This window comes from Coturnix japonica, chromosome 1 (assembly GCF_054131305.1).
Source record: "Coturnix japonica strain WE chromosome 1, WE-NBRP24, whole genome shotgun sequence".
Taxonomy (NCBI): Eukaryota; Metazoa; Chordata; class Aves; order Galliformes; family Phasianidae; genus Coturnix; species Coturnix japonica.
The window spans coordinates 34,330,678-34,353,074 of record NC_140663.1 but is presented as its reverse complement, the minus strand read 5'-3'; the positions used below and the strand labels follow the sequence as shown (position 1 = coordinate 34,353,074).

Genomic DNA, 22,397 nt, shown 5'->3' with positions numbered 1-22,397 from the left:
GCGAGGAGCATGCAAAGCAGTCTTTGCCAGGAGTGCCATACAAGAAAGCTAAGAAGTGCAGGACTTTCTTTTCCTTCATGCTCATTCATCTCTTAATTTTGTTCCTCCATCAGAAGATGCTTTGCAGATAGAGTTCACAACTGACTGCAGATGTTCTTACAGAATCACATTGCTGGGGTGATACTGAGACTTCTGTTATAACATTTATGTCCATCACTTTCAGGTAACAACCTACTTTTCAAACCCGTATTTTTCATGTTTGGTCTCAAGAGACATTTTAAAGTGATTGAGGGAGGACTGCTGTCCTGGTTTGGGACTGAAGTCAGGAGGTAAACCATTCGTCTGTAAGAAGATACTTGGCAGTCTCTTTAAGTGCTAATTTGAAAAGCCAGGCCTTCAGGTGGTTAGTCCATGGAGGAAACTAGCGCTGTTGAGACATCTTGCACAGTGAAATAGTAGCAAGCAATCACCAGAGAGCAGTTCTGAACATTAACAGCACAGAGTGCATCCTTCTGGCTGTTAAACTACTGACAGTTTCATGGAACAGCAAGTCTTGGTCTGTGAATGCTTGGCAGAAATAACTGTATGGTTCTGTTCTTCATTGATATTCCACAACAGAAACAAACAATTCCAGAAGTTGAATCGGTGGGAGGTATGGACTCATGCCTAAATAGCATCTTATACTACGAGCTCCTGATTCATCCCAGGTTGAATCTAAACAAGTTAAGCAGAGGTACTGGGGCACTTTTACTAAAGACAATCTGTCAAGGCAGAGATAAATGTACTCTGTGTCTGTGACATGGAAGCCATATTTCCCAATATATATCCCAAACCCCTTATCTTTTAGATTGAGGGTTGTCCACAGTAAAGATATTTCGGTCTGCACAGGAAGACAAGGCTTCAGCCAACAATCCCTGTGTCTGTACAGTGTCACCCTATAATACTCTAGTAATTATTTTAATAACTATTACAACTGTTTTGCATTAAGTATTAATTCTTAGTTAAACAACTAAACACCGATCCTTTGTTCCCGCCTCTCTGCTTGAAAAGTCATCTATCTGTAACCCTAGCAAAGAAGGTTTATGCTATGGGACATTAAGCAAACTATATCTCATTCAGAGAAGAGTAATGAAATTGTAATTGTACAAAGAGCTGATCATTAATAACAATTTAATTTCACCATCCAGTAATCGCTTGGAGGTGTAATGCTACCTTTGTGAAAGCCAGCTCTCTAACAGCAGCAGCTGGAAGTGATTTTCAGGTGCAAGTCTGACTAAAGAGATGTGATCAGTCTCTTCCCTACACCACATCACACAGGTAGGCATCCAGGCGGGTCTTGAATATCTCCAGAGAAGGAGACTCCACCACCTCCCTGGGCAGCCTGTTCCAGTGCTCCCTCACACTTACATGTAAAGAAGTTCTTCTGCACACTCCCCCAGCTCCGTACCCGGCCGCTCGGTCTGAGGTGCTGGAGGCGGGGCAGGAGGGGATGTCAGCAGGGGCTGGCAGTAGGGGCTGGCAGTAGGGGCTGGCAGTAGGGGCTGGCAATAGGGGAAGGCATTAGGGGAAGGCATTAGGGCCGCCGGCGCCCGCGCCAAGAAAAAAGGAGCGAACCGGCCCCGCGCGGGCGGGATCCTGGTCCCGCGCTGCCGCGCGCCGCTCGCCCGCGTTCTGATTGGCCTGCAGGCCGCGCCTGATTGGCCGGATCGAGCAAGCGATGGCTGAGGGCGCCAGCGCGGGGACTGCGGCGCCTGGCGGGAGCGGCCGGCGGGCGGGCGGCACGGCCCGGCCCTGCCCCAGCCCCAGCTCCATCCCCAGCCGCTGCCGAGGTGAGGCCGCCCGCCGCTGGGTGCCCGCCTGCCGCGCCCGTCCAACCCCCCCCGGCAGGGCGGGCTGCCCTTAAGGGCCGGCGCGAAGGCGGCTTCTCTGTGTGCGGATGGAGGCGAACGTCCTGAGCCTGCGGGACCTGGCGGCCGTCCGGCCGAGCCGCCGGGGCCGCGCCGAGACGGAGGCGGCGCACAAGGTGAGCGGGGGATCGGGGAGCACCTGCCCCAGGCGCTGTCAGGGGGTCGGGGCGGCGCTGCCCCCCGGGACGGGGCTCCGGGCTCTGACTGGGCGCGGGGGATTCGGTCGCGCTGCCGCCGGGTTAAACCCTGCGGCCCTCTGTGCTTTGAGCCAGCTCTCCTTTATCAACGTGAAGCCAGGTTTTACCTGCCTGGTCGCTCATCTCAGCGGGTAGTTGTGGTGTTCCAGATGTCATAGTCTGGGAGGTTGGTAGTGGAGTGGATGTGGGCTGAAGTGCAGAAGTGCTTCATCTACTCCTTTGTGATACCTGCACAAGGACAGGTGTTGGAGGCAGGGGAAGCAGGGGTTCTATAGTGACCCTCACTGCAGTCCCAATGGCACCAGCAGAAACATGAGGGGAAAGGGACTTCCTCTGCTGCACATTGAGTGTTGATCTGTTGCCAGATGGGAACTTAGAAGAACATACGAAGTGCCAGCTCTGTGCGAGTATATATTCCAAGCAGCGCTGTCGCCTCTGAATTCACTCCTATTTTGTCACAGTTACAGCTGGCTGCTGTTGATTGGAAAAGAAGATACTTATTATCTAATTTAGGGTTATTCATAGATAAATGTATGCATAAATATTCCATATTGGTGCTCAGAATGCTTTTGATGGGCCAGGTTGATCCCCACACTGAATGTTGCAGAGCTGCTTCTGGTAAAAGCCAGCTGTAGGTGTGTTTGCTGGCTGGATTGGGCTTGATGAAGTAGTATTTGAGGTCACCTGCTTAAATACCTAATATATTTGCTAGTGATAGCTGAATTGTTAATGATAAACAGCAAAACGTGAACAAGTTCTTAGAATCATCAAGTCCTTATTGTTGGAAGAGACCTCTAAAGGCATCTAGTCCAACTCCCCTGTAATGAACAGGGACACCACAGCTGGATTATGTTGCTCAGAGCCACATCCAGCCCGGCCTTGAGTATCTCCTTCAGGGATGGGGCTTCTGCCACCTCTCTTGGCAACCTGTTGCAGCACTTCACCACCCTTATAGAAAATGGCCTTCTCTGCGCCATCTGATGCATCCTGCAAAGACAGCAGAGTGACCTTCTGTCTTCCTCGTTCCTTCAGCATTTGTGACCTGCTTCAATCCACAGGCTGCTGTGAAACTGTCTTCTGTAGCTCAGAAGCTGATTTCTCAGTGCCATTGATGCTTTCTGGAATGAATTCCTTTCAGTTACTTATTGGTTGGCAGTGAGGGCTCTCACAGTAAGGGCAGGGGTAAGGAATCTGGCCCTCCTATGAGACCCAAAGATGAGAGAAGGTTGGGCTGCAGCTGGGGACTGGAGGGAATTCAGCTTTATTTCATTCAAGGAACGATGAAAATCAGCTTACAGGTTAAGCTTTTCCTTCTGGCAGCTCCCAGCTCTGGTCAAGGAATGCCGTTATTGAGTTCTTTGTTGTTCTGAGCAGCAGACAGCATGGGTGTAAAGCTTGCTCCCCTTGCACATGAAGTTCATTTCAATTCGATGCTCCTGACAACCCAAGCTGCATTCCCAGCATGGCTTTTCATTGGAGACTTCTCAAGCAGAACCTCATATTTTTTTATTTTTTTTTAAAATATTTTTTATATTATGAGTGCAATGTGACCAATGAATTCTTTCCATCCAATTTATGTTCATGGGCAATGCTGTCTCGTAAGAATGGAAATTAAAAGTGTAGTAGGCCAAGTTTGACTGCTTCACCTCATCTTCTGTAATTTAGGGTTGTGTCCCGTATGCTATCACATAGAATGTTTCACTGCTTCCAATGAATGCAGAAGAACTGCACTAAATACAGTGGTGAGTGCCAAGGCATGACTCGCTAAGGTTACTTTCATAAGAACAAAATAAAATTGATTATCAAACTGTTTTCTGTTTTTAATAGGAAAACATACTTGATCGGTCCAGGATGACTCCAAAGACTCCCATTAAGAATGATCCAGTTGACTTATCAAAGCAGAAGGGCTGCACCCCGGACAGAAATCCAATGACACCTGTTAAGCTCATTGACAGACCTCAGGCTGACCCTTGGACCCCCACTGCTAACCTGAAGATGCTCATTAGTGCTGCTAGCCCTGACATGAGGGACAGGGAAAAGAAGAAAGAGCTCTTCAGGCCAATAGAAAATAGTGAGCAGAATGACATACCTGACTCATTACAGGTAAGACTCAGAACATGGTTACCTTATATTCAGTCCCAATTCAGACCTTCTTTTAACTGAGCATTAGTTTTCTTCCAACTGGTCCTCAGCTCCCCTATTGCAGTATGTCAGAACATTCCCAAGGTCAGTTGCCAGAGCAGCGCTGCTTGACCAGTGTGAATTTCAAAGACTGAAGGTAGCTGTCTTAGCAATGACTGACTTGGGACCACACGAGAGCCTGAAGATGAGTTGATCTGAGAGGACAGTGAAAGAAGTAGAGCTTACAGTGGTGAAACCAGCACATTTCAGTTTTCCTCAAAGCTATTTTCCAAACCACATTAGAAAGAAAGCTGCCAGTTTATTTTTAAACAGACGCCCTGCTTGGCCACTGTGCTGCCATTTTCAAAAGCAATTGGACTACAGCATGGGCATGTATTTCCCTCTGCTTTTGCAGTCTTCTGCCTTATTTGCCACACCTCCTCAGACTGATCAGTAAAGTTAAGTTCCCTTAAACTAACAGCTTAACTAAGTTTAAGGCTTAGAGCCTTTGTAGTGCCTTTTATAGCCTCTTAGTATCATACTTTCCCTTCTTCCCCACACCATCCAGCCCAGTTCCTTAAAGTTAACCACTGTGAAGGACAGTAATTTCTCTTGAAAGTGGTTTTGCAGGAGCTATTTGATGGTTTGTTCATCTTCTGACTTACTCGATCCAGAGGTGTTAAAGGAAGTATTCCTCTTCCTCTCTCAAACAGAAGTATTCCTTCCAAGCTCCAATTTGCTAGTTCAGATATGTGTTTGTTTATGCAAAACCATTATTGCATGAACTTACAGGTAAGAGTATTTCATTACAGCTGTTGTGTGTTGGATTAAAGTATATGCAAGCAGAAGTGTGTCACCCAAGTGCTCTGCTCTTGCGAGAGGCTCTTGTTAGGAAGTCTGAATATTGCTGTCACCTGAAATATACCTTGCTTGGCTATGCCTTATTTCTGAGCACCTGCACTAAAGGCTCAACGCTTATATTTTAACAGTATGATATGGTAGATGACGGCACGGTTGATGAATTTGAAAAGCAAAGGCCCAGCAGAAAACAGAAAAGCTTAGGACTCTTGTGCCAGAAGTTTCTAGCTCGTTATCCAAGTTATCCACTGTCAACAGAAAAAACTACAATTTCTTTGGATGAAGTGGCATCAATTCTTGGTATGTATACCTGCAAAAATGGGGTAAATGATCATCCGGGTAATCTTACAGAATGTGTTCGAGAAGGCCAACCTTGTTACTGAGTGTTCAAAATCTGCCTTTCCTTGCATCTGGATACTCTTCTAATCATACTAATTACAAGCTAGAAATGCCTAATATTCCAAAGAGGCTGTTTTGAAATCTGCTTTCTGGCAGTACTTCTTACTAAACAGGTCAGTCCTTCAGCTGTCTCCCAATGCTGTTGCTTTCTTAAATTTTCCATGTGCTGAACATTGGAGCAGTTGTGGGAGTTGGAAGCCCTTTATAGGGAAACTAGTAAACAACAATTTGTGTCAAAATGAAAACTTTAGGGAAACAATTGCAAACAAGTAGGCGTAGGAAGTCAATTAGGGAAACAATACTTCATGACTTCTTTGTATAGCTGCATAGGAGTAGTGCTTGATCTCATGCTGGGGCTGGTGTTACCCTGCCTTTCTAATGACGAGAAATTTTGCTGCTGGTATGTGGTGGGCACCAAAATGTGTGTTGCACTCTGCTTATCTGGAGTATCTTTCACTCCAGGATGCCCACACTCGAAATATTCATGAATTGTTTGTTTTAATATCCATTTGAAGCTGTAAGTGTTATCCATATTATGCAGATGGGTAAACAGATGCATCAAGGCCTTGCCTTCTGCCGAGAAATCTTTCGAAACCTTTGCCTTTGGCCAGCCCGTGTTCTGCTCAGCTGATGCTAATAGTTATGGGATTTCAGGTGTAGTTGCTGCCGATGGTGTAATGTACACTGTGTCGTAAACAACAGCCACACTTCAAACACCACTGGAGGGCAGTGCTTGGGATAGCAAGTGGAGCCAGCAGCCCCTTCATATACAGTTCCCTGCTTTGCTCACATTGGTCAGTCTGAACTCTAATTGCTGTTACTTTGTAGATTTCCCATTGGCTTTCTATGAGGACTTGTTTCCACTGCAGGTGTAAGATTTCATATCTACCCTGTGTCAGGACTCAGACCCTTCCCTGCCCTTCCTGACACACACACTTTTAGGCAGATCCATGCCTGAACTCCAGCACTCTGAAAAGAAGGGCCAAAGTGCTCTTGCTCTTAGGACAGTATACTTAAGTGTGAATGAAGCTGAACAATCTGCAGCAAGTTCATCTGAACTCTGTCAGTCTTTCAAGATGTAGCTATGGTTGAGCTTGTATCTGTTGAACAGACAGAAGACATCATTCCTCAGTCATGCATTGGTTTTGATTTTGCAGATTTGGGTGGGTGTAATGTAACATGTTCAGGAGAACAAATGAAAGATGCTTTGTGAATACTCAGTGTGGAGAACCGCCTGTTTTTTGTTCAGTTTCTGCTGAAGAGCGGGTTAAAACTAGGCAAACATTTTTATTTTCTCTCTTTTATTTTCCCCTCTTAAAACAGGAGTTGGGAGGAGGAGAATTTATGACATAGTGAATGTGCTGGAGTCGTTGCACTTGGTTAGTCGTGTGGCCAAGAACCAGTACTGCTGGCACGGGCGGCACAACCTAAGTCAGACTCTGCAGACGCTTCAGGAAGCAGGGGAGCTGCAATATGGAGAGCTAGTGACCTCCCAGTGCAAGGAACAGGACACAGAGTACAAATCTGGAGAGCAGAAAAAGGAAACAGTGCCAGACTCACAAGACAGACCGTTACTTGACTTTGCAGAACCAGATTGCACATCCGGTAAGATAACTAATGCATGCAGTGTGAGATACAGACATAGGTCTCTTTCTCCTGTTTACCGTGTGACTTTTTCCCTTTGTTGTGCTTCTGAATTAAATGGTAAAAAGTTACTCCTTGCAAAAAGGAGCTGAATTCACTGTATAAGTGATGGAATTCATTCTGCTGCCCTGCCCCTAGCATTGGTGTCAGAGCAGATTTTCCTTTTCTCCTCTGGACTGTCAGAAACCTCTGCAAGATGCTCCAGTCCTCTTTTTCCCCATCCGTACCTGACAATAAATGCATTCTTTTAACAGAAAGAGTCATATTCCATTGTCCATTATTTACACATTCCCCATATAATGCGTACTGTTTAAGTTCTAAAGTCCATTAAAATGATAATTGCACAGGACTGTGTAACACAGTGGAGAATCAGCTTTGGAATCTGTCTTTCTAAAGGCTATTTCTGTAAGCTTTAATTTGTATTGCCTCTTGAAGAGAGGCTTCTGTTTGCCTTATCCAGTTATTTTCTGCCTTTCAAAAGATTTCTGCTTCCTGACAAGAAAATACTTTACTCCTTTTATGTGTGAGAAACCTACTGATTAGTTTTCTGGCTGTGATGGATGACATATGCTAAGAGGCTTGGGTGTTATTTGTAACACAGCATCTGCAAACAGCAGAAAGGACAAGTCCTTGCGGATTATGAGCCAAAAGTTTGTCATGCTGTTCCTTGTCTCCAAGACCAAGATAGTCACTCTGGACATCGCAGCGAAGATCTTGATAGAAGAAAACCAGGATACGGTGGATTACAGCAAATTTAAAAGTAAGCTGGGTATTGAGAGACAAAGCAGACAGTGAGTAAGGAAAAGGGGCATGTTTGGACTGACACCAGTAGGTAACAGCAAGAACAGGTCAGGAATCTTTTGCTAAAATAGGGGTTGGATTCTATTGATTGGAAACAGTTTCTCTAAATAGACCTTGGGGTAAAAAGTATCAATTTAACGATCATCTTAAAGTTTTAGTTTCAGAATGTGTGAAAATTGGGTTTCTAAGTTGAATTCTTTATACTTGATACCTTATTTCATTTTCCTTTGAATGGCGTGTTTTAAGACTTAGTGAAATGACATGTGTTGTTTGTGTTTTCTCTGAAGAAGTTTGTTACTTTTCCTTTTCACCCCAGAAGTCTGACAGCTGGATAGCATGGTTTTGTTAGTGGGGTTTGGTACTTAGATCTCTTGGACAACTTGACAAAAACAGCGTTAGGAAATCGTTTTGCCCTTTTAAATGAAGTATAGCTATGTCAGTGTTAAAATGCTATTCCAGATGCCAGGAGAAAGGAAAGAATTTTAGCTGAGCAGTGGATATGTGTACTGTATCCAGCTCCAAAATGTTATTTATTGGAGTCTCAGAGATTTTTTTTTCTTTTCCTTGTGCACATTCACAAGCTTCTTTCTTATATGTGTTGATTTTTCCCTTTATGGAGGTTGCTGCCTTTTCTGGTCCTCCAATGATGTAATCACTCCCTAATTCATTTCCATCAAAATGAGGTAGGCTGGATGCGCAGCTAAAATAAAATGAGTGATGATAAGCAGGTGGAAATGGGAGCTGGTATGGCAGCCTTTAGAGGGGTTATTGGAGTCCATTTCAGTTTGATTTTACTTGTCTCATCTGTGATGATACTCTAGAATGAAATTACTACATAAATACGTACTGTCTGCATTGTAAATGTGACTGCCTTGACTACGCCTGTTCTTTTTCCTTAGCAAAGGTACGAAGGCTGTATGATATCGCCAATGTCCTTACCAGCCTATGCTTGATAAAGAAAGTTCATGTCACAGAGGAACGAGGCCGCAAGCCAGCTTTCAAATGGATTGGGCCTGTGGACTTCCCTGGAAAGACCGGTAAATTGTGTAGCTCACTGCACTTTTCTTCTGACATTAGTTTCCAGATTACAGAAGGTAGTTTTCCGCATGTGAGGAATGTCTTGACATTAATTAACTGTCGTGTGGTTATCAACCACTTACCAGCTCCAAATTTGCCCTAACCAAGCTTACCTAATGATAATTAACTAGATGAGTTGTAGAACAATAGAAGATTATGCCTACATCTCCAGATGTGGTTCCGTGGGTTTTAGGGATTACAACACCTCAGTATTTCTATCATAACTTGATAATGAGTTGTTTCCTTGATAAGAGAACTTGTATTTTCTCATGAAGAAGTTTGTAAAGGAGAGGATTGGCCTGAACTCTTGTAAGCTGCTGATTCTTGTCTAGAAACAAGTGTGAAGGAAAGCCTTGTGCTACTGTATTTTTTGTGAGTTGGGCCAGTGCTATGACCAAGTAAAAGTAAAGCATACTTGATTGTAAATGTTAATGATATTTTAGGCCCCTTTCTCTTGCTGGCCATACACACTGGAGCATAGTTGCTTCCTGCAGCTACCATGGAACTGTAAAGAGGGAAGCCATTGTCTTGTTTACCCATGCTTACCCAACTGTGATATACTTAATGTTGTGGGGCTTGGGATGGTATAGAGGTTACCTCTTCTCCTATGGCCAATTTTATTAACATGGCAGAAGTCTAAATAACGAGCTGTCTACTTTGAATGACTTGTACCAAACTATATCCCTTCAGATGAGCCAAGAGGGCACTGCCCAACATCTGGTCCTCCAGCAGAGGCACGAAGAGGAGCCTGTGCCCCGTATCAGATCTGTACTACCGGAAAGCAGAGGTTCACACGTCATGCTTCGTTTAACAGTGCACAGCCCTGTGAAGGTACCAAAAGGAAGGTCAGCTCTGAGCCCAGCAGCCCAAATCGAGAGAGACAAGGTAACTACTAAGGAAGCGTGTTTGTTTGTATGCTACTGAATCTGCCCAAATGTAAGCACACTCATTAAGGCAGCTGACCAAGTGAAACAGCCTACTAAAATATATATGAATTACCTTAGGTAGGTGCCAGTACTTTCACTTGTATTTTGGATGGCTGGTTTAATTTATGGTTCTTAAAATAGTGGAATTTATTGTAATAATAACAGATAGCTCTTTAAAATGAGCAAGCCTTTCACGGGTCCCTGTTATAGGAAGTAATGGTGTCAAACACCTCCTGGGTGGGACTGAGAGTTCTGAGAATGTTTCAGGTTCTGGCTTTAGGTGATTACTAGACACTATAAAAATGTGTCAGGGAAGAAACACTGTAGCCAGTACTTTATATGGCCAGTATCAAAATACACTTAGTAAACCTGTCTTTTACTAACTGAATGTTCCTTCGTTCTTTCAGCTTGCATTGTGAATTCAGATGAGTATTGCTCAAAAATGATAAATCTAGCAACTGTCTGCAGGCAGAAGATAGAGGAAGATACCAGGTAAGATGGTGTTTAAAAACTCCGGTCTTGTTTCAGCTTGGTGTTTGCCATGGGAAGTTAAAGGCTGGATTCAGTTCATTGTACCAGTATAGAAAGGACCCAGAGTCTCCTTATAGGTATTTTAATGCTTATTGGTCTCAGTATTGCTTGTATCTTTGGTGGGGCTTTTTGTCTAGTGGTCTATCTAACTTGATTGCTATATTAATTAAAAGTTTTCTTCTGTTTAACTACTTGAGCTTATTCACAGCCAACGCATATGTACTTATGTTTGTTCCACTGGTATCCTTTTGCTTCAGTAGTAGTTGTTTATCTCAGGTGTGTCCATACAGGGCTTTACTGAAAAAGGAGGCTTTTTCATGTTACTTAGGCTGAGCAAATCACAGTTCCATGGAAAACCTCCCTTGTCATATTAGTGGGTCTTCTCTACATCTATTCCAATTTGAGTTTGTGTCTGGATGCCAGGCGCATCTCCCTAGTGGCCTTTTCTAGTCCAGTCAAGTGCAGCTGAAAGCATTATTGTTCTGCCAAGCAATTGATGAGTCTGCTTCCGTATAATTTGATGTAATAAAAAGAGACCCTTGCAAACTGTGAAAATAGGTGGAGTTTTTTTGTGAATTTTCCGTGTTTATGCCTGTGTATGTAGTAGCTTGTAAGGATAAAACATGGGTTTACTTTTGTACTGAATGTTTTTGTTCTTTTCTTTAGGAGCAAAGCTTGTGCCGCAGAAGCAATACTCGATGCAGTAAGGAACCCAAGTGAAACCTCACCTATCTCCCTTCTTCCAGTTCCTGGGGACTCTGATTTTTGTGCTAACCCGTTATCTCAGGCAGTTTTCCCTGTGGTCCAGGCAGATATGCCAAGCCTTTTGCTGCCAAAAGGGGTCAGCAGCCAAGCTCTGCATCCTTCCAGTGCAGCAGCCACCAAGACAGAGAATGGAAAACCTCCCTTACTCCCCAGCCAACCCTTCCTGTGTTTCCCTTCATCATCCTTTTTCATGCTGTGTGGTGGTCTTCAGGAGAATCTCTCAAGGGAGAGCGGGAGTGCAGAGGAGAAGGCCTTGCCCCCAGAAGCTCAGGGTGCTGTACCTCCAGCTCATTGCCAGAAACGCAGCTCCCACAGGTGCACATCGCCCTCTGCTCCTACTGATGATGAAGAACCAGCTGCTAAAAAGCAGATCATTGGACAGAGTGATGTCCCTATCTCACTTGTGGTACCCAAGGTAAAGAAATGAATTTCTTTATCAGTTGAGCTTCCTATTCATTGGGAAAACTTTTTCCCAGTATAGTGTTTTTAGAAACGAGAAAATCATTCTTGTCGTGGATACAAATTAGCATGTTAATGGAATTACGTGAGTGCTGTATCAGGAAGTATAGGCATTAACTAGGAAATGTTTTTGCAGTGTTAGTAGAAAATGGACCATGATTGCTTTGAATTGCAAAGTGATGATCAGCTGTCCTTTGGAATCATTGTTATCATTGGGGTAGCGGGGGAGAAGAAATCAATATGACTATTACTCCCCATCCTCCACTCTTTGCTTATTCCACTGACCCACAGAAATTGTGATTAGTACTTTCACCCTAATCTCCAGCCTCAGTATACGCTCATTATATACTCAGGGTTGCCCACAGCACATTGGTGAGAGAGCAGATAATGAAGTGCATCTATTTCTCAGCTCTCTTCACTATTGAAAGCAGAGGTCAGGCCCCACACCAGTGTTTGAATATAAATCTGAAACGGGTACGTGTTTTATTCTGTAGTTGAAGAAGGCATATGAGACATCATACCATACTTCAATTTGGACTCCTCATTACCTCTCTTGTTTTTGCTTAGAAGCCTGTTGAGTCGCCTAAGGCAGACACTGCCCCAGAAAGTGGCTACGCATCTGCTGTACATCTAGAAGCTTTTCATCTTGACCTCTCAAGTCCTGCTACTCCAGAGACTGCAGACAAAAAGTCTACTAAGCTTTTGGATTCTCAGGAGCAAGAAAAATGGTCTCAGAATAAAGACCACGATGAACCTTCTCCAGGAAAAGATCACATCTCTAAAGGAAATGCCAGTCAGCCTTTTGTACCACAGTATCTTTATGTTCAGCCTGCTGCTGGTAAGGGCAGACATGGGATCTAGAGGCACTCAAACCTTTCCATCTGTTCACTGAGGCATTCAAACAGGGAGACCTACAGATAGGTCAGGAAGTCTGTGGTTGGCACAATAAGTGTCAGCAGCTCTCTGTAGTAGTTTAATAACTGACTTCCATATGAATTGTTTCTTCTCTGAAAACAGAGGCTTTCTATTTTTTAGGCACTCAGGTGTTACTAGAGATAAATAGTGTAGATTTTGCACGCTTGAATTATGTGCTGCAAAATTAAGACACCTGTCTGGTATTCAAAACCGAGGGTATTGAAAGTCTAGATTTGTCAGTAAGGTGGCCAGAATAGTGCAGCAGCATTCCCCTAAGGGTGCACTTAGCCACCCTTTGCACTTTCTTGTTTATGCCTCAATGGGATCGTGCCACACAAACTGAATTGCTGGGAGTATCCAAGGACACAGTAGGAACAGGGAGGAAGCAGCTGCAAATACACCAGGATTTCATGTCTACCCTTGTTTGTTTCTGTGCTTACATGGTGCCAAAGACTGATTTTTGGGAGCAACACATGCGAGGTAGATTTTTATGACCACTGCTTTCATATTTGACTCCCTTGTGGCATAGAATAGGGCCTGTGGGCTTTGACTTGTGTGGAACTTATAGGATAGAGATACTCAGTTGGAAAATGCTGAACTTGGAATTTTGGAAGGTCAAACAAAGTGGGAACCAGCTTCTTTTTCAAAGTAAAATGAGCATCTTTAGGGTATATGTAGATGTTTTCTTTTTGTATTTATTTATTTTTTTGCTAAAACACAGTGCATGTACTTTGATATAGCAGAGAATAGGATTCTTGTTAGTGTAAAGAGTTTGTTTAGCCAAGCTGTTGCCCATAACTCAAGTTAGAAGCAGAAAATAGCGAGACGTAGGTGGTGCTTAGTATGAATGAAGTGAACAGATGTAGAGAGAACGAACAGGCAGCAGGGGGGGACATGGGGGTATGTAGGAAAAAAGAGCCTGGCTTAACAGCCACAGTTCTGCTTCTTCCTGGGCAGCCTATCCTTCCTTCTTTCTTGTCATACCTCCCTCCTGTTCTGTATGAAGTTGTGTTAGCTTAATCCCAATTTGTCAACTGTATTAATGCCTCGCTGTTTCTCTCTTTTGTTTAGGATTAAGTAGTTTTAATTTCCTGTTCTCTGCAAACCAAGCTCCTGGTGCCATCGGGCTGCCTGCAGGCCAGTTACCTTCTCTGAGCGTCCCCTGTGTCATGGTGCCATCAGCAGCCTTGGCTTCCTTTCCTCTCGTCTGTTCTCCTGCAATTCCCAGCCCTCTTTCTCCAGTTCCTGATGGCTCCTCTGCTGCTGCCTCCATGAATATCAGCATGCCTGGCCTGGCATCAACAACTCCTGTTTTCATAGGCACCACAGCAGTAGTTACTCCAAATGCCTCACCCTCACCATCAGTGGATCCCCAGCAAACTGCTCACCCTGCTGCGCATCTGAGACCTATGCTCGCGAGGTCCTGCAGTGCTGTTAAACTGGACTCCCCTGTGTGTGTGGGGCATCCGGTGACCCTTCTGAAACTGCAGCAGGTAAGCATCAAAGGTGACTGAATAACAGTGAAAACACAGTTCCAACTCAATGGGACTGAAGGCAGCTTGTGCTGCAGACTGGTGCTAGTGTGCCAGAGCAGCAAGTTGGCAGGCTGGGAGGTGGTGTAGTCCACATAATTCACGTGTCCATCTGTCGTGGTGGGAGGGATTGGGATAGTGTTTGTTAAACACACGGCCCAGCGTAGGGTATCTCATGCTGAGTGGTAAAGTGGTGAGTTTTCAATTCTTACATTTTGAAATCTTAGAAGTCTGACTGAACAGAGGAAGAAAAACGAGTCTGTGGTTGTTTTCCCAAGATCTGAGTGCTTTGGGTTGTTGCTTTTTTTTTTTTTTTTTTAAACCCCTGTTTGATCCTAAGTGTATCATGCAGGAGCTATAGAAACTCACTGGGAAGATGGGAGGATTGTTTGTCATCATTAAAGTGTCAAATGGCCAGAACAGGTGGTAATGTTCTGGGTTATGTCCTCACCCCCATTCTAATCTCTGCTCACTAAGTAAAGGGAGCTTAGCAGCGGCACCTAACAGAACTGAGTGATAACCACTTGATCTTCCTTGAAGATCAAAAAGTATTTTTGAGAACTTACCATAGCAGTGGATTTTTTGAATATATAAATGATAAATTCACAAAGGAAGGACTCGTTGATCTGAAGGACAACTAATGAGTTAAAATAGTTATGTCACACTGTGTTAGCTGTGCACAACTATTAGCAATGATATTTTGGCACTGCTTTAGCTTACATATTTTTAGTCTGAGATGTGTTTTTCTGCCATCTAATAAAGAGACAAACAGAACTTTTGGAAGCTTTATGAATGTTATTTTATGTTGTTCAGGCTTTACAAAAAGGCTGTAATAGAGTCAACCTGTTTACAGATACCAGCATTAGAGCAACACTTAAAGCAGAAGAGGCTTGGGTTTAGTAGACTAATTTTAGATCTGTTTTGTTGCTAGCAAATAACAGAAATGATCAAAACGTTAAGGAGGGGAAAGAGCCATTCAAGCTAGAGGACAAGACTGGCATAAGAGTGAATGAGTACAAACTAGTGGTGAATATACTTAAGTTGGAAATGAGATAAAGGTTTTCAGTTTCCCAGCAGTGACAGATAGCTCAGAGCTATTCATGTGGAGCTCCTGAATGTATTGTGTGACACGGTTCCCCATAGTAGCACAGGATGCTGGGCTTCTTGCAAACTGAAGAGACCTTGTAGGCATGCTTGCATGTAGACTAATAAAACACAACTGAATTACCTTGGTTCTGTTTCACAAATAGCCTTCATCGACTCCTGTCACTCCCAAGAGCGTTCGTCCTGCACGTCACGAGGCGTTCTTCAAAACTCCGGGAAGTCTTGGAGATCCTGGTGCGTGGAAGAAAAGCGAAGGCAACCAGACCAGAAATGCCAGCTCCGTGCAGAGAAGGCTAGAAATCTCTAGTACCAGCACTGATTAACTCCACGCATTGCAAAGGTTGGGCAGATTGTCCTAGGACACGGTATTTGTTACAAGAGAACAAGCTCTTAATCTGACGAGGAGCATGTTGACATATCATCCCTTTTGGCCCACTTCCCCACTATCCATTCACCCACCAGTTCTGTTAACCTTCTCCACAAATCACACTTGGCACTGAAAACCTTGTACTTAATTGTTCCTTCAGTACTGATCTGAATTCAGGTGCTGTAGTTCACATAACCTTGTGGGCATCAAATTTCATTTGTGGTTTTAATCTGGAAAACTCTTATCATTGTGAGGAGATGCCAAGAGATTTCCTTGGAGTCCCCACGGGTTCTTTGCTCATGGTTTTAAGTGAGACATCTAGCACTTACCTGGGGTAAGCCATTTTTTCTTTAACATGTCTGCTTACCCTGAGTAAATCTGTGGTGAAATTGATGAGCTAAAACAATCTGCCAAACCCTGCCTCCTCAGTACAGCCTCTTGCTGTGTATTTTGTACATTAGAGTGGGAGCTTCAGAGTAGCAGATTTTCTCAGGGTAGGATTACTTGAATGTCAGTCAATTGTTGTACAATTTGCCCAGCGCTTGTGGTTAGGAAAACTAATAACAACGCCATGTGAGTGAATGTATACATTAAGACCAAAAGAACTGTGTTAACGTTGTTATAGTTACGTCAATGAACTGCATTGTTCCTTGGGTTTCTTTCTCCTAATCTGAGCAAAAGGTACAAAGGTGGGTGTGAAGAACACAAAACCGGATTCTTTCTTAAAAAAAGTTTGATGAAGTCATTTGAGAGTGTCAAGCTGCTGGGAGAGCTGTGCTAAGATTTAGTTTCCCACGCAATATATGTCCTGGACTTTATGACTAAAGGGACACCGGTAAGTCAGTAATCACACTATGGGATTCAGTTTAACCTGGGTCTCCTTAAGTGCCTTCTTAGAGTTTTACTTCAGTCTGTACCCCTTAAGTAGATTTTTAAGTGCCTGCTCATCTGTGGGAATTTTGCAACTACTTAATAGTGTTTGAATGTACTTGGAAGATGAGGCAGATTTTATCTTTTGGCACATATCTGTCTAAACCACAAAAGAAGCGAAAAAAGAATGGGAGTCCAATTTTGGAAGTAGGAAAAAATTATTTGTGTTCCATATGAGAAGATAAGGAGGAAGAAAAGGGCATGTGTAACACTTAACATTCAGGGTCTTCAAATAACGAGTGGTGCTATTAATAATATAGGACATAATTTTAAGGGTTAATACTCTTATGGTTGGGTATGTTCTTTACTGGTATAGCAGTCTGCCATAAAACTTGTGCAGTTTCCTTTTCAAAAGACAGGAGGCATTGCTGTTGACTTCATGTTAGTCTGGATTTTTAGCAAGCATAGGGCCAACAGCATCAGCTCTTCCCTTGCAAGTAGGAACTTTGGTACTGGTGTTCAAGAGCAGAGAGGCTGATGTGCTACTTGGTCGAGGGAGGCTGAGCTTTTATGTGGGAGTTGGGAATTTGATGAGGATTTTTATTTTTATAATATATTACAAAAACTGAATTTAAGAAAAAACTTTGCCTAAACTGGGAATTGAGTTAATGTGGCCTTATCTTCGAATAAATGAAGAGCAGCCTTATAAGGAGAGCTGGTTAGCCCTCACCGAAGGGAGATCTCTACAGTGGAATTATCATAGGAAATGTCAGGGATGATAAGAAGAAATGTTCAGACTGCTAAATGTGGGTTTTCCTTGTTGTTTTTTCTTCTAATCACACTACAATTGTGAAAGTTTACAATCTTTGCTTCTGAATTTTTTCTTCTTATACACCCACTTCTATTTATTTCATTTTGAAAAGTTACCTGTAACGGGCACGGTGCTGCTGCTGCAGTTGTGCTAACCTACAGTTGTTGGCTGCAGAGAGGCTGCGGTGGTTGAGGTGGATGTCATGGATGTCGTTTTAGAAACCTTGTCTTTTCCTCTTGAGCGTGGTGCAGCCTTTGAATGAAATGGCAGCTGGCAGCAGGGGGGAGTGCTGGGGTTGAGTACTGACTCCAGCTGAAGCATGATCATGGTGTTTGCCTTGTGCTGTAGTCCGTGTCATAGCATACTTGAAAATGCGGGGATTGAAAATGCATCTTCCATTTCCAATTTCTGCTTCTACTTCTGAGTTCCTGTAAATACAGCAGGCCTGGAAATGAGGATCAACTCCCTCACAGTCAAAGCTGTTGGATGGGATGTGGTTGTGAAAGCAAATGTGGGGCAGGGAGCAGAAGGGGGTTTATGTGCTGTTCTGGTTTTGTCAGTGCAAAATGATCACTGAAGTAGGTGGAGGGATGGATAAAGCAGCAGCACTGGGGTGTTTGGGTGACACTGGGGACAATGCTGCTTGCTGCTGACAGGCAAAGCAAGAGGGGTGGGCTGTTGTAAGAGAATGAGTTTGTTTTCTATCATTGCCTTCACCGAAAGCAAAACAGTAAATGGAACTGGTAACAATTCACCAACAAAGTAGCTTTGGAATTTGTATTCACACTGCGGAAAAGTGCATACCTATGATGTTTTGCAGGGTTTGTAAAACCTTTCTGTTCTGAAACAGTTGTTAGGGAGGGTGAGTGTGTAACTTATACTTGAATCTACCTGCCACGTTTACATAACTGATTATCTTTTGTAAATTGGTGCTATTTCTGTATTTAAAAAGCGGTATTTTTTAATGTAAAGCTGCTTCCAGTTTGTATCTTTGCACTGCTAGTTTAATATAGGTATTAATTTTATTGCTGCTTGTAACTGTCCCGCGTTTCCTGCTCTGTAGCAATCTTTAGCTGTTTGCTTTATAGCTTTACTCCAATCACAATGTTGGGATGATTATTTTTTTAATCCTATCTCTTAGCAAAATATTAAACTTTTACAGAATAAAAGTGGAACTAAAACCAAGTCTGAGGCTGTGATGTCAGTATGGAGAGCATTCCTTGAAAATAAATAACCATCTGCCATGCATTCAGATTAGCACTGTTGAATCTGAACACCAAATATGTAATGGGATGACAGCATACTTCAACTGCTTTAGCATACAGCTGTTTTACTGTGCTGCTGTAGCCTCAAGGACCAGTGCAACATAAGCTGGCTAATAAAGTCCTTGAGCTGGCTAGGAGCACAGCTCTGCCCCTAAACCAGGCTGTAGGCACTGCCCTTAGGAGCTATCAGCTTCACAGGGGGCCTGTGCTGCTACCAGGGACCTTGGGGCTCCATTAAAATCAGGGGCTGTTTTATTGTTGATTTCACCAAGTCCTGCATTGCTTTCCCCCAGCAATTAAAGAGATGCAAGTTCATGTCACGGAGACCTGGCTGCAAGATGCCTATGAGTTATCTATGAGTTATGACTGGTTGTGCTCCTCAGAAGTCATTTTTTAAGATGAAAACTCAGCAGCTCACTCAATATTGTTTGGCTTTTTTCTGACCTGTGACTCCACCAATATTAACTTTCCCTTTCCACTGACAGGAAAAGATTACAAATTAATAAGATTAAATAAGGGATGAATGCTAACAGACCCAGCCCTGCTCCAGCCCTTTTAGTTATGCCATGGCTGTAGCTTCCTTGGCAGAGTTCAGGACTGTAGCTTCAAGTAGTTCCCATCCACATCTGTGTGCCCTTTTGAAGTAAAAAATAATTAGAGGGGAGCATTAAATGCCCTCTGGTTTAGTTCTCTGTTAAAAGGGAAAATTAAAAGCTGTAGCATTGTGGATGAAAGTTCTTAGTGCCCTGTGGCCTGGGCTGTGCAGCCAGGGCCAGCTGGGAGACCAAATTCAGCCCAGAGCATTAGAAGGTGTTACCTGCTGCTGGCAAGTGATGCTTTGATCTTTGGGAGTGATCAACCCCTGCCCCTGGGCCCAGCTGCCCCTTGTTTGAGTAATATGAAAGAGGCACCCAAGTGTCTTTGTGGAGTAGGAAAACCAGAGCAATAAAAGCCACAGGAAAAAAATCTAACGAAGATGGGCTTGGGGGAAAATTGCAGAGGTTACTTGGGGGCTGATTGCTTTCCTCCTGTTTCTGGAAGTGCAACATCACTGAGGCTTGTGACATTGCACCCACCCTGCACAGCCCTGAGGAGGGAGCTGCCAGGGACGGAGATAAACCAGTGGACCCCAACCTGCGCTGTGCGCTCTTGTCATTACTGCAGCTGCACTAAAACTGGAGGGTTTGGAAGATGTTGATGAACAACAGCTCTGCAGATACTTCAGGCTCTAGTGTCAAATGCTTCTTTTCCTTTCTTCCTTCATATCATCATGATGCCAGTGGCTCCAATGCACTTGCTCTTGATTTATGAAGAAGATCTTGATTTATGGGAAGATCTGTCTCCTGGTTCTGGGCTTACTTCTGCTTGTTCTTTACTGCATGACTTTGAGAAAATCAGTCTGACTTCTCTAAAACCGGAACAATTACAATCAGTCAAGCCTATCACCTGGCCTCACAAAGTCTAGCCAGTATAGATGGCATGCAGGAGGAGAGACATAGGGTTGAAGAGTAGCCCAGGGCAGCCCTGCTGAGCAGGCTTTAAGAAATAGGTGGGCAAACATTCCCTGATTTGAAAATAATGTAAACTCAGCCATCGTTGGGTGTTCACATTATTAGAGGCTGTCACATCAGAGACTGATAGCCACGTAGTACAAGCCTGATTGTTTTATGCTGACCTTCTCTTACTGTCTGACCATTATGTGACATTGATTTTTAATTTAAGACTCCTGATATGTGTCTTAAGGCTGAAATCACATAGATCAGAGCCCATTATGTCTACCAGACATTCACAAAAATGCTTCAAAATTCATTAGATAAAAGATTATTTTAAGAGGCCAAGGAAGAAAAAGCTTTTTCAGTCTTCCCAGCATATACAATTAAAGAGGAAAGAACATTTCAGATGCAATCAGTGAGTATATTTTACTATAATCAGATAACTACACGGTGCCCTGCCAGAGTAACTAGGGCTGGGCTCCAGGAGTCTCTGCAGAGAATAAAAGGATTCACTCAGGCGCCAGCCTCCCTCCTCCCCCAGTTCTGAAGTCTCTCCAGACATTTCTTCAAGCTACTGCACACTGCAAAGTCTTGTAGGATCCTAATGAATCGTTATCTCCAGGAGACAGAAAGTAAGTACCAGCCTGTCAGCTCCCTTTTTGCAGCAAAGCCCTTGCCACTTCTTGTGCTAGGTAAACATGACCACAGCCTGCCTTCTGTAGGGTAGGGAGAGTTTAATTAAGGAGAGCAAAACAAATCTCAGAGGTTCATGAATGTTTTATGTCTGTTAAAGCCCAGGAAATCTTGGTCTAGGTTATAATTCTGCATTTTAAAATGTTATTCTTGTGGTTCTGTGCAAAAACAGGTCAAGCTTCTGTCCCTTTTTCAAGGAGGAAATCTTCATGGTAAAATCAAAAGGAAAAACTGAGATGAAGTAAAAAGAGCAGTTGATCCTTGAAATAACTCTGTTATGAAGCTGCACTGAATCATAGAGGTCCACCAAAAGTCTGGGTCTATTTCAGATTATGACTCTCAGGGTTACCCATTAACCCCTGAGTTTTAACTTGAGTGAAGCTGCATTCAGACATCTTTCAGAACCAGGCCAAGGAGGGTATCTCTTTATTATCAGACCTAGGTGAGTCCCAGCAGCTTCCATCAAGGCACAGAGAGCCAAGTGTGAGAACGAGGCCCTCAGAGGCAGTGCCCTCAGCCACAAGGAGCCAGGACATGGCGGGGCAAGCCAGGGTCAGGACTGGGCCCAGGCGCAGCCACTGATCACCTAGCAAAGTAACGAGCAAAGCCTGAGACCAAGCCACACCAAAATCAGAGGAATGAACCCTGAGGCAGCCCTGGCTGCTGTCCTGCTGTGATGTAGCCCAGCTGGGGCCAGAGGTAAAGCCTCATCTGAAAAGCAGCTTCCAGGGTCTTCCCTCTTATCTTTCTTCTTGCTTTTATCAGCACATTGCTGGCCTAGGAGTCATGCAGCTGAGCTCCTCAGCTTAGTCACCAAATGCCTAGAGGGCAGGACAGCTTGATTTGCTAAAGAGAAAGGGACAAACTTTAATGTGCACTTCAAGTTTAGGTGATGAATAGAAAAGCTAAAATCAACTCTCTGCAGAGCTGCATCCACACAGATGCTGAAACACAATCACATTTTCCAGAGGAAATTGGCTTCTGTTGTGCCAGAATAGATTCCAAGATATAGAGAAGGTTAAAGTGACTGTTTAATCCAATTGTGTGATAATAAGACAAAGTGATTAATTACACCTCCTTAATGAAAAAGAGATTGTGTACAGGCCTGAATCAGCTTTAACATATCACCTTGTAAGCTGACTGTGTGTTCACGTATAGCTTCTGGCATTTCTGCACTCTAATTACTTGTGTTCCTGTGTTAGACCAAAGGGTAAAGCCTGCAATTTGGAAGGAGAGAGACCATTCTTGTCTTGACTCAGGCCTCTCCTTGACCAAGGAGAGCCTGGCTGAGATTAGCTGAAAACAGATGGGAGTAAAAACAACATTCTCCTCTCAGTAGTCCTTCACACAGAGAGTACTAGGAAGAGTAAGAAGCAACATAGTGAGCTGTATTAAACACCTTCCCAACCAGAGATGTGCAGTTACTCTATATCATATACAAACACCACCATCCTGAGGATGCTGCAACAACCACTAGCATTTACTGAATGGCAGCCCACAGAAATGTTATGAAAGCCTGTGCACAAGAGGAATTTTTCCTGTTCACATCTGGCTAAAGCTTCTTTCTAGCAAACAAATGCAGGGTGTGTCTAGCATTCACTAGAATTGATGGACGTTTACATGTGACTTCCATCAGCATGACACCAAAGTAGTTGTAGAATT

At 43.7% G+C, this 22,397-nt stretch overlaps 1 protein-coding gene across 2 annotated transcripts; it reads left to right on the top strand.

The window, feature by feature from the left end:
• Positions 1 to 1,744: 1,744 nt before the first annotated feature.
• E2F7 (E2F transcription factor 7) lies at positions 1,745 to 18,469 on the top strand. 2 transcript variants are annotated; one of them, XM_015857006.2, is made up of 12 exons: positions 1,745 to 2,023; positions 3,932 to 4,207; positions 5,215 to 5,383; positions 6,806 to 7,087; positions 7,728 to 7,886; positions 8,827 to 8,964; positions 9,695 to 9,889; positions 10,338 to 10,422; positions 11,128 to 11,641; positions 12,253 to 12,523; positions 13,672 to 14,093; positions 15,383 to 18,469. In XM_015857006.2, the coding sequence occupies exons 1-12, from the start codon at positions 1,937 to 1,939 to the stop codon at positions 15,557 to 15,559; spliced, it is 2,775 nt and encodes a 924-aa protein (XP_015712492.2). In that variant the 5' UTR covers positions 1,745 to 1,936; the 3' UTR covers positions 15,560 to 18,469. The 2 variants fall into 2 exon arrangements, with proteins under 2 accessions (XP_015712492.2, XP_015712500.2); XM_015857014.2 differs by having other exon boundaries at positions 1,771 to 2,023; positions 12,256 to 12,523.
• The last annotated feature ends 3,928 nt before the right edge of the window (positions 18,470 to 22,397 follow it).